The sequence below is a fragment of the Colias eurytheme genome, chromosome 8 (genome assembly GCF_061535395.1).
Source record: "Colias eurytheme isolate Ceu_HAF_F1 chromosome 8, ilColEury1 Martin Lab GWU primary, whole genome shotgun sequence".
Lineage (NCBI taxonomy): Eukaryota > Metazoa > Arthropoda > Insecta > Lepidoptera > Pieridae > Colias > Colias eurytheme.
Genome location: NC_142987.1, coordinates 7,296,874 through 7,308,875, shown reverse-complemented (window position 1 = coordinate 7,308,875; position 12,002 = coordinate 7,296,874). Strand labels below are relative to the sequence as shown.

The window sequence follows — 12,002 nt, the reverse complement described above, 5'->3', positions numbered from 1 at the left end:
CGGTCTATTTTCAGACATAAGTAGGTACTGGAATTATATTATGTTTTACTAATTTAGATACTTCTGTTCAGGGCTGTTCAGGGCTATAACAAGCTGAAAACAAGCCAATAAGCGGAAATGGACTAATAGGAAAATATTCACATATTAACAACATATAAATGATCATTTCGAGATAATTCCTAATTATATAACATTATATTTTATAAACTAATATCCCGGAAAAGAAAAAATGCTGCTCTACATATTCATTAGTCCGATCACAATAATTTTAATAATGTATATTCTTACATCCTTAAAACTTTTAACGACTGTGAGTAACAAATGAAAAACAAGTACCTAAGGTAACGGCACCAGTGGTGGACAAGCATCCAGTAATGGACAAAATAAATATTAAATTTAAATATTAAGACCAAAATTAACGTTATATAATTAGGCAATACTTAAAATAAAAGTTTGGTTCATAAGCTATCAAACTTACGACATTTCATCTTATTCGGCCTAAATGTTTGAAGATGGCAGAACGTTATGTTTAGTTGCTGCGACTCGTTTCGAAGAAATCCATTTTTACTAAGAAAATCCTTAAGGAAGTGAGGACACAATTTTGGTTATAAGAATTTTTGTATAAATGTCAGCAAAATTTGATATTACTTTTATTTATAGTAGTTAAGTGTACGAAATATTACACGATTTAGTATCATGATAGGTTATGTTGTTTAAATAAAATTCATCAGTGTCCATAACTGGATTTAATTCTATGGATATATCCATTTATGGACATATGTCGAAAATAAACTTTTTTTAAAGGTATTAATTACATGCGCTTTTCTGTATTGTCTTTTCTTTCTGATTAATAATAAACCTATCACGACCATTTCAAACAAAGGGTTCCAATATTGTACAACAATTGTCCATGACTGGATTTGCTTTGGTTCCTATAATGGACATTGATAATTTTTGTTAAAATTACACTAATGGGTCCAACAACATAATATCTATCTAAACATGAAGAATATAATATTTTAGAATAATGGGTCATTATGTGCTGTGCGACTCGTTCTCGGCTTCAATCTCTATCACTGCGTAGAGAAGTCGCATACTTATGCGTATTGTAACGCATCTATCATAGAGAGTTCTCTGATGAACTGTTTGGATCGTTGTCTGCTGCTAAATTCCACCACCATATAGTACACACGCTTCGATTTCATCCACACCATCTTGACAACAACAGTTTAAAAAAAGCTTTTTGCCTCGTGCTAAAATTTGGAATCTATATCGATGGCCCGATCAGATTAAGGCTGCTGGCGGATTCAGATTGGCGATTCACTTCACGAGTGTAGCGGAATGCCAGGAAACAGAGAGATATGGCGGAACATCGTGAAGCGGGTAACATCTACCCCCCTAGAGTGATATGACGAAGAAGAAGAAGTCCCAAAATGGATGGAATGGCAGTACTTTTTTTAGTTATATTTTTCATCCCTGACTAGACTACTGAGACTACTGAGATAAAGACCATATTGGTGTTTCTTAACGGACATAACTCGTATTTAACGATGCATTTGTCCAATTTTTGCCTAGAAAATGGAAATTAAGACTGTTTTAAATATTATAAGTATGTAAAATAATTAATAATTACTATTTTTTATAAATACATCCCCGATTTATTGTATTCCAATCATCATTTTCAAGATTCTATTGATAACTATAAGTCTTCTCCAAGTGTAAATAACTGGAGAAACTACATTAGGTACAGTCCATAAATGGGTGTTCATAACTAGATGTTGTCCAAAACTGGGTGTCCATCATTAGATTTTTCACTGTCCAACACTGGTGCAAAAAAGTGGTTTTTTAATTTATAAATAACTTCATTATTTATGCATTGTAATCTTTTTTCTAACATTGGTCACGTTAAACTAACATAGAACTAAAGGTATTACTATACAATATCCAATAAAGTTAAAAAACCTACGAGAAATTTGCAAAAAACTTCAATTTTTTCCTTAATCTGTACAAGACTGGTGCCGTTACGTTACCTAGCTTAATGTCAAAACACATTGTATCATAAGTATTAGGTATGCATATAGAGTAGGTACTGTGTATGAACTTTCTTGGAAGAGCTTTTACTTTCTAAGATTATCCTCTCTAATTGAATCGCAAAAAAATCCGGCGAAATCGAATCACTCATAACCAGTTCAGTATATTTGATACACGTCAAATAAATAATTATTTTATATTGATGGACATGTCAGTATCAATTTTCAGTATATTAATGATGAATATAAAGTTATACCTTTTATGTATCTACCTAGTTGAATACATTATAACTATATCAAAGTAAATAAATGAAACTTCAATTTCATCTATTATTTTGAATAATTTTGCACAGGCGATTTTGCAAATAATCTTCAAACGTACGTAGGTAATAAATTAATAATACCTAATAACTAAATTATTGTTACTGACGTAGGTACATAGCAAATTGCAAAAATTCATGTTATATCCATCGCAAAATAAATACAGCGCACTTAAACTACTTAAACTATGTATTAGCGCTATTGTATAGTCACGAACACGGGTAAATAAAAAAGGTAAATACCATAATATGATAAACACGTTTATTTCTCGTCAAATATCACGCTTATCCGTATACATTCATACATTACACATATTGTTCCTTAATTTATAAGTATAATAAAATCAATTACATCTAATATGATAAATAATGGGCTTTGCCGTATTTACGCGAACGGAATAATGACGGAAGTAGCAGACTATACAAAAATCATTGGTCTTGCATCCGTACACAAACGAATGTTATGTGTGTCACGCACATGTCGCGCATCCTACAGAAATAGCTGGAATGTTTATTGTTGAGCGAATTGAGGCATTTGGCAACGCGTCCCCGACCTTTTGTTTCAGCTGCAACGAACAGTGACACGACTCGTCTTCGACACGTTTCTGACCCGCCATGAATAGGCCACTGAATAATCTTAATACATCTAAACTAAATATACAAACAAAATATACAAAGCTATCTACATTGCGTATTATCAGTATCACTGAGACCTCGGGGTCAAGGTAACTTGTTAATTTTTGGTAATGTCACATGTTTCTCCGAACGTCAATACACACGTTGCGGTCGACGCCGTAAATGTGTAATTTTCGACCGGTTTTACATTCTTAAACTAAAAGTTGAGCAATTGCAAGTAATAGTAAAGAAGCACCAATTGTCGGTGCTGCACCCGCTCCGTGATGGCCGGAGGGTGGGGTCAAATCTTCACCGTAAACATAACTTTTCAATCCTGTATAAGACCTTAATATTCTATAGTTTACCTCATCTACAGAAACTTGATTTTTAACGAAATTGTACAATCTATTGACTACAACGTAAAGCTGTCCACGGTCATCGAAAGTGAAACGATCGACCCATTGGATATAATTTGGATCGCGGGCAATCGTACGTTGACCGATATGAAAATCAACTGTGGTATTCCACTCCGCAATGGTCGAGTTACCAATGAGACCGTAAAAGAGTATTCCGGTTGAATCCATCTTCATTCCATCGGTTTGAGATGCTTTGGTTCCCAAGTCGACGACGTATGGACGTATAGCTCCTTCACCTTTTTCACCCAATAATTCATTTTGTAGGACTGATGCGTTGATTGCATATAAATGAAAACTTGCAAGTGGGCAGTAGTAAACTGTGCGGTCGATGGTGTCGTTTTCAGCGTGGAATTGCGGCCCGAGAGCGATACCATCCACATTTACTGGCAGGTTTACCGTAGTGCCATTGATGCGGAAAAGCGTTGCCTCCGGAACGGACGACATTGACCTCTTATCACGTAGCTTCCATGTCTTCTTGTCACTTCTACGGAAAACAATAATACCTGGATCCACAGCACTATTATCCGTTATGTATGCATAATCTCCATCGCGATTATCCACTACAAGGTCGTTAAGGTAAGTTGTGTTAGGGTCAACTATTTCGCTGGGTAGAGGGATGCGCTCCATTTCATTCTTTCCAGTCTTTAAATCGATTAAAACAATAGATGGTGGGCATTTCGGATCCGGTTTTTGAGTAAGTGTTCCAACTCGACCGTTGTCCAGTATCCACATTATTCCATTGCGGTCAATTTCAATGTTTTGCACAAACTGAAGAGAAGCACAATCACCGACTTTATTTTCAGCCCAGCTCGGAAAAGGTTTCAATTTCGGCGCGGTTGTTTCATTCTGATGCGCAGGAATCATAGCGAGAGTCGCCGGCACTCCGCTGAGCATACGCGGCAAAGTTAAATATATATTATCACCATAGTAGTTGATGCCCGATATGAGGACATTTTGGGGAATGTAATTGCTATTATTTAGACTCGCTTCACGATCTTCGGGAGATTCCCATATAAAGTCAATAGAATGCCATTCATAAATCACTCGAAATTGTTCCCGGTGAGTTACAATGGACTTAGGCATTTGTTTATCATTTTGTCCCGCCACGGCGGCGACGACGGTGAAGAGGACCAGCAACAGCATGGTCGGTGTAATCGCGGAGTGTGGAGCGTGCAACACGGCCGGCGCGAGTAATGCGACTGACGGTCAGGCTTAGCTGAGGCAGCTTGCTTTGCGTGACTCGCGGACCCTGTAGCGAGTTCGCTGTGCGTGTGTCACAAGTTTACGTCATTAATTAAGAGCTGACGATTAATGCATTGCTTAAATTATCGAATTATCAAATCATCAATAAAAATTATCACGGAAGATAAGTCTCGAGCGACTTAGGTACTGTCGACATGGAAACGTAAATACAATTGAGCAAGGGTGCACCAAGGACGTCCGTCTCACCCTAACCAAATAGGGGTCCGGCAGTCTAGCCGTGTTTAGATGTATTTATAATATAACTGTACAGGGAATCGATTCGAAAAGCTTTTCTAATGGTATATGGTGGAATGCAAATTTTATTTCAAAGTAAGTACCTACTTACATTGAGTGCACTTTTAAGAATGTCATATACTGAGGCTATAGGTACGAACTTTCGCGTAAAACGTTTGGAGACATTTTACTAACAAGCTAAAATACTATTTAACACATTATAAAAAAATATAAGATATTCATGATTAACATATTTTTATGTTTGCATTTAATTCAGTAACTACCTACTATAAAATCAAATTTAATTTTTATTTTATTTGAGGATGTATTTGAATTTTTGTTTTAAAGTTAAATTCGTATATTATTTTATGTTAATTCTATTAAGTCCTATTTTAGTACTATAATAAGTTTTTAGAGGTTCTAAGAAATAAGTATATAAGTAGGAAACTGAATCAGTCCTCTGGAAAACTAAGAAAAACGCCGATAAGAGAAGAAATCTATAATGTTCACAATTTTAATTTAATTACTTTTCCAGAGATTGGAAATATTTGTCTTCTGTCTATCTATGTCAAATTAACCTAATGAAATCATATTATAATCATGAGAACTATCTATTGAAATGAGCGATTTAAGTTGTTCCAATTTACTTGTAAATGTATCTCGCTAAATAATGCATAACATTGCATACTTACATGACTCTATTTCAGTAGGGAAAATCAAGTCGTGTTTTCATAAGTACAGTCACAGGAAAAGTGATTTATGGTACGTATAAATAATATTGAAAGATTTATCGTAAGAAAAAACATTTTTTTTTACGATTAAAAAACGTAATTTGACAATTAAATCTACACTAATATTATAAAGCTGAAGAGTTTATTTGCTGGTTTGAATGCGCTAATCTCAGGAACTACTGGTCCGATTAGAAAAATTCTTTCGGTGTTAGATTTATTATATTTAGCCCATTTATCGAGGAAGGTTTGCTCCACTCTTGTTGGTCCTAACGTGAAATCTAGGCTAGATATCACGTTAGGACCAACAAGAGTGGAGCAATGGGGGTGAAACCGCGGGGCACAGCTAGTAATAAATATACCTAGTATTTTTTTTTCTTTTTAATATCTTTATGTATGTTAATTGTATGTAGTAGTATTTCTTATATAATTCAAAATTTAAAATATCTAAATACCTATATTATAAACATTAATTATATGCAATATATTTTGTTCAGCTTTTTATTGGACTTTTATAGTTGACTCATCCCGGGATGGTTCATATTCGCAATACTTACATGTAGGTAATGTGACTCACGTGGGAAATAAGGCATTGTACAAAAAGTCCCGTGGAAAAATTTGACGAAATAATTATACAGCTACAATCAAACTTGAATAATAAATAATAATATTATATCAATGAAGACGTTCGTTGTTGAAAATATCTCAAAAGTAGCATGTTTCGTCAAAAATATAAGTTTTTAGGTGCTTATAACAAAATAGGTATGCCATGCACATATCAAAATACAATTAAAGAATCAAAAATAAATCTTTATATTCAAGTTCCGGAATTTAGTTCCGCAATTGTACATTCCTTTCATAACATAATTCAACCTTAAATTAAATCTGATGTTTATAGATGACGCTTCACGTAGGTGTGAGGTAACAAAACTTGTTGCTAAAGTCATCTGGCATTCACAATATGCGACCTCAATGCTGTTGCACTACACCATAAATATCTATCTCGATGGCTTTATTCAATTCAACCTCTCCTACATTGTGTTAAGGTATGCATTAGTAATCACTATTAAAAATTTATAAGCCTTGCCTTTGACGGGTAAGGATCTTCCGACGAAGAGCAGTGAATTTTCTATCCATTGTCTGTTGAAGATTATATTCAATTGATTATGTGCGAAACATAAATGAATTTAATTGTGAATGTGACATGATTCAAGAATAAACTGTTGGAATAAATTATCAAAAATTAGAAAATTTAAAACCCATACAATTAATGTCAGACATAAAATGTGAAATTAGGTGTTCTGAAAAACATTCAAGGACTTTTTATCTCATTATTTATTTTTATTAAAAAAACCTAAATGACCTTAACAAGTTGATACGTTTAGTAAATAGTGCAGTTTCACTATAGTATCGCAACCGTAGAAATAATATTGCGTGTTTCAAGTCGCGAGGAAATATGAAAGAAGTTGCTTCCGTCTTGAAGAAATACGTTCATTTTACATTTATTCAATGAACGTGTTTGGAAAATAGTAGAAATAATCGATGGAATACGGATCTTTACGTTAAGTCTATCCATTCTTTATTATAGAGCTTATTAATTATTACTTACACATATTGTTGTTACGTTAAGTTTTTGATATTACATATTATATTATGTCTTAGCCATGCTCTACATTCTACAACAAAAGTGCTTGATTTAATCTGAATGTATTTGAACTGTCGTTTAATAAATTTTAATATTAATTTAATAATTGTTACAAATCCTCAGCCTCCAGAAATAAAAAAAAGAAGCTATGGTTATCATGTAAGGGTTTATTTAACACGGTGCTTTTTTCAATAATAACTAACTGTCTTTATTAAGAAACATTGTAGTTACCTATAGAGATTTTTCACAGCATATTTTCCGACACGTGTATTGCTGATGACATACTCAATTAAGCTGCTCTTTATGCTCAACGATTTGCGTTGTTTGTATTGATTTAATTACCTACGAATACCATGTTATCGTTGTATTTTATGTGTATAAATTTATTTTATAATTAAAGTTTAAAATTAAATCATTGTACAATCTATGCTGAGGATATAAATGAGGATAATAAGTTATAACATCAGTTATCATCAAATGAAAGTCCCTCTAAAATCAGTAAAGCAGCTTCAGAAATTGACCGGAACAAACAAACAGGTAGACATAAAAAAATTAAACTCGTACCTACTTATGATATTTTTGCAATATTTAAATCTGTTTTGGCGTTACGTATAGATACATCAATTTTATTTATTTATAGACATGTAAAAAGTAAAAACATTGGAAAAAAATATAGCTTCAGTATTCAGGTGAGCTCTCAAGGGATTATACGGTAAAAGCCAAGCAACCAACCGATCAAAGGAACTGTTATAAGAAATCTGCCCTTTGAAAGTTTTTTCTAGTCACCTGGAAGCCTTTCAGTATCATATAAAAACTAGGGTACTTACGTTGTGATATTTAACATTTAATTGAGTAAGAAATGATCTTGCTTTCCTTAAGTCAGCACCTAAGTTCTAAACAGTCGTGAATTGATATGTGTATCAATAATATTTAAAAACGTCACTAAGAAGAATAATATCTAATTGGGTTGGAACGAATAAGTACAATTATTATACAATACAAAATACAATACACACACAGAAGAGGAAAAAAAATGAATCAATGCAAAGGAGCGGAGCAACCAATTGACGTATATGCAATTACTACGATTGCAAACTTTGCTTGTATTATTTCTTTGAAATATAAATTCCTCTGAGATTTTATACCACTTATCTTAATACTCATTCAATATTTTAAGGAAAACAGGAACATAACAAACCTTTTTTCATATATATCAACATTGTATATATGCTAATGTATCACAAATTGAAGACATTTTCTTTATATCGCTCTACGTATACGTGGAATACCGAATAGCTAGTTAAATCTCATTCATACAAAGAGGAAACCCATTGTGTAACGTTCATATGCATTGCTTATATTATTTAATACACGGCGAATATTTTTCTATGATTTCAGAATGAATAACAACGCTGCTTTACTCTATTTTTATTCAGTTTATTTTCATAAAGGTAAATTTATCGAATATCTTGAATTATAAAATTTTCAGAATGTTCAGGATGAGATTTTAAGTTTTTATTATTATTCTCATGCTATATAAATTTAGTTATAATATCTACATACAATTATTTATTAGATGCGTAGGTAGATAGGTACGTTATTAAAAAATGCATAGCATGCATTCAGTAAAATAATTTTAATTAATTTTTCATTGCAAGTATCGCCTATCTCACAGATAATATAGGTAATACTTTGTTAATACTATACTTGTAGCCTATCAATAGACTATAGCAATGGATAGGTATACGTAACCTATCTAACGCTGAAATAATATTTGAAATCGTTCCAGTACGTACTGAGGTTAGCGCGTTTAAACAAACAAACAAACGTTTCAGCTTTATATTATTAGTACCTAATAGATATAGATGAAGACACAAATCAAACGGCACCTATAATAATATTATGGCGATATATTATTTTACTTGTGATTTTACTCTATGATTATGGCGTTCTATCGGAAAATAAACGTGAATAACGCCATCTTGTGTCTATCGGCTTTACTAAGAAAATGTTTAGTAGATATTTTTGATTCTTTTTTCAAATATCATAATATATTCATAATGTCATAATATATTCTTAAACCTTTGTTTCTTTAGGGCGTATTCAGAAAGAAAGCTTGAAGTATAAGCGCTTATCGGCGCTTGTCATGTTCATATAAATATGACAAGCAAGACAATGAACATGACAAGCGCCGATAAGCGTTTATAAGCGCTTATAAGTTTCAAGCTTTCTTTCTGAATACGCCCTTACTTGCTATAGTTATTATTAAATTGTAGTATTAGTTTTAACCACAGAACAGTAAAAACACGAAGCAACGACATCTATAGATCTGACACAAAATAAAGAATTAAGGTAAGAGACATCTGTCAGTGAAAAGATGATTTATTTAGTTATTTAATTCGACATGAGATGTCGCTTACAGGTATTATAAAGTTACGTTTAATTTCATTACAATTTCCTTGTTTTCAGATGACTCAAAAAATATGAGACAAAAAGTATTGACATTATTATATTTTTAGGTTGTTTGACGTAAGACAAGGAAGTAGATTTAAATTTTGATCATACCTAAACATCTCCGTAAATTTTGTTAATTCTCTCAACTCCCGTATGGTCTAGTGGCTAGGATACCTGGCTTTCACCCAGGAGGCTCGGGTTCGATTCCCGGTACGGGAAAACTCTTTTTGCTATTTTATTTTTAAACGTGACCTTCGATAAAAGGGAGATCGTGGTGATTAACTAATTTTAATCACATGATATTTAAAAATGTACTTTTTTTTGTTTTAACACATACATTGTCCAGTTGAAATGTTTAGATTTGTTTGATTTGAATGTATACAAACATGCCTTTTTTCCTAGCTCTAATAATATAGCTTTATAGATGTCGTGTTTTTGATGCAAAATATATTAAGTATATCTACATATTTCGCTCACGCATATGCTTACTCATAAGCCAAATCTACAGCTTCCTGTGAATACAAGTACGTCTTTTATAAACTATTGATCTTAAATTAGACGTTGGAAACTTCTTTGAACTTCCCTATTAAGAAGAACTAAAGGCGAAACGATCTTCATGTAAGCATTTAAGCTGATAAACTTTTTTATAAATATTAATCGATATGAACTACAAAAATAGTTTAATTTAAAAAATACCAAAAAGAAAGAATCGTGGAATACGTCGGATTTCTACCATTCTCCGTTGAAATCCCTCTAAGTTGCATCGAACCACTCCGGGCTCTACTAAACTCCAGATAAATGAAAACGTAGAGCAAGCCGGTTTGCCAACTCTACCCTCAGTTAAAGTGACATTTTCGATTGTAAAGAGTTAAAAAGGACCAATCTCTACTAATAAAATCATAGGTCAATCACATAGAAACTTAAACGGCTTTTTCGATCATTGTGGCAAGGAACTTATACGTGTGTGATCATTATTAGTCATCCAGTAGGCGTACATACATGACACACAGAATAAATAGCAAATAATAATAAATTAATACATATCAAAGCACTTTTACAATAAACTGATGATTTATTATCGAATAACGGTAATTTAACCCTTAGTGATTGAATCATCACAGGCGCATGCACTTTTAATATAGATCAATAATCACATTATAAATTATTATGATGCGAAATATAGTGACATTATGAAAAATAATATTTCTTGCATAAGATTATTGTTTCTAACGCTAAAGTTTTGCAAACGTTATTCGTTTGAATTTCACACCAATTGATATCATTTAAACATAATATTGGAAACAATAAGTAAATAAGAGGTTACATAAACATATCGTAAATAATAAGTAAATTCAGAGGTTTCCACAATATGTTACCTTATTAATAATAGTCTCTATCATATAGAAGTCCATAGGTTATTAAGTTGTTCAATTCATGTTTCAATTTCATTCAAAAAATGAATATGATTTTCAGACGTTACGTTTAGTACATTATTTTAAATACTATTTCCAGTTGTAAATTGATTCCTGTGACTATAAGGTATGTGTTCTAGAAACGAATGATTAATATTTTATTAATCTATATGCTAATATTATAAAGAGGAAAGGTTTGTAGGAATTATGTACATATGTATGTATGGTTTTCACCCATAAACTACTGAACCGATTACAATGAAATTTAGCACACATATAGAGGGTAACTTGGATTAACACAATAAAGGATAGGTTTTATCCCGGAAATCCCACGGGAATGGGAACTATGCGGGTTTTCCTTTGAAAACGCTGGGCGAAGCCGCAGGCGGAAATCTAGTCATCTATTAATCCACAATGGAATCGATTCTCACGTAATTCAGTAGTTTCAGTAGTATTAATGAATATGTATTTTTTTTGTTTTACAATTAACCTCACCACGGATAGTTACGAAAGTTCTGTACTATTCATAGCGCTGGTAATTTTGCCCATTGGTCGGACGCGTGACGGTTGTTATATTTAGTTCGTTCAAAGGTCACGAATTTGTATTTTTCGCGTGTAAATTGCATTCTTCTGAAAGCGAAGGCGGTATGAACGATTGACACTAATTAATTACATGCATGATGCAACTGCAAGGCTCTTTAGTGTTGCGATAAGTAGGTACATATTTATATAGGAACTTATTTTGTAATTTGTAAAATATGAAATTGAAGTTAATTATATATTTTTAGTTAAGCCGAACGGACAAAATTACCAAAAAGGTTTCGTTTCCTGTTTACACTTACGTATACACTTTTTGATAAGATTGTTTATTTTGTGGCACATTTCGATTAATTAATTATTTTAAAG

The 12,002-nt window shown here is 32.5% G+C and overlaps 1 protein-coding gene and 1 non-coding gene across 2 annotated transcripts; one reads left to right on the top strand and one right to left on the bottom strand.

Annotated features, from left to right (window-relative positions):
• Window positions 1-2,590: 2,590 nt before the first annotated feature.
• On the bottom strand, window positions 2,591-4,594 carry LOC149906605 (protein yellow-like). The gene has a single exon (XM_090104744.1). The coding sequence runs from the start codon at window positions 4,522-4,524 to the stop codon at window positions 3,178-3,180; it is 1,347 nt and encodes a 448-aa protein (XP_089960870.1). The 5' UTR covers window positions 4,525-4,594; the 3' UTR covers window positions 2,591-3,177.
• A 5,237-nt stretch (window positions 4,595-9,831) lies between these two features.
• Window positions 9,832-9,903, top strand: TRNAE-UUC (transfer RNA glutamic acid (anticodon UUC)). Its single transcript has one exon. It is a non-coding gene; the product is annotated as a tRNA-Glu (tRNA).
• The last annotated feature ends 2,099 nt before the right edge of the window (window positions 9,904-12,002 follow it).

What these genes read in the sequence shown, in the direction of transcription:
- LOC149906605 (XM_090104744.1), bottom strand. Translation starts at nt 4,524, where the DNA reads ATGCTGTTGCTGGTCCTCTTCACCGTCGTCGCCGCCGTGGCGGGACAA.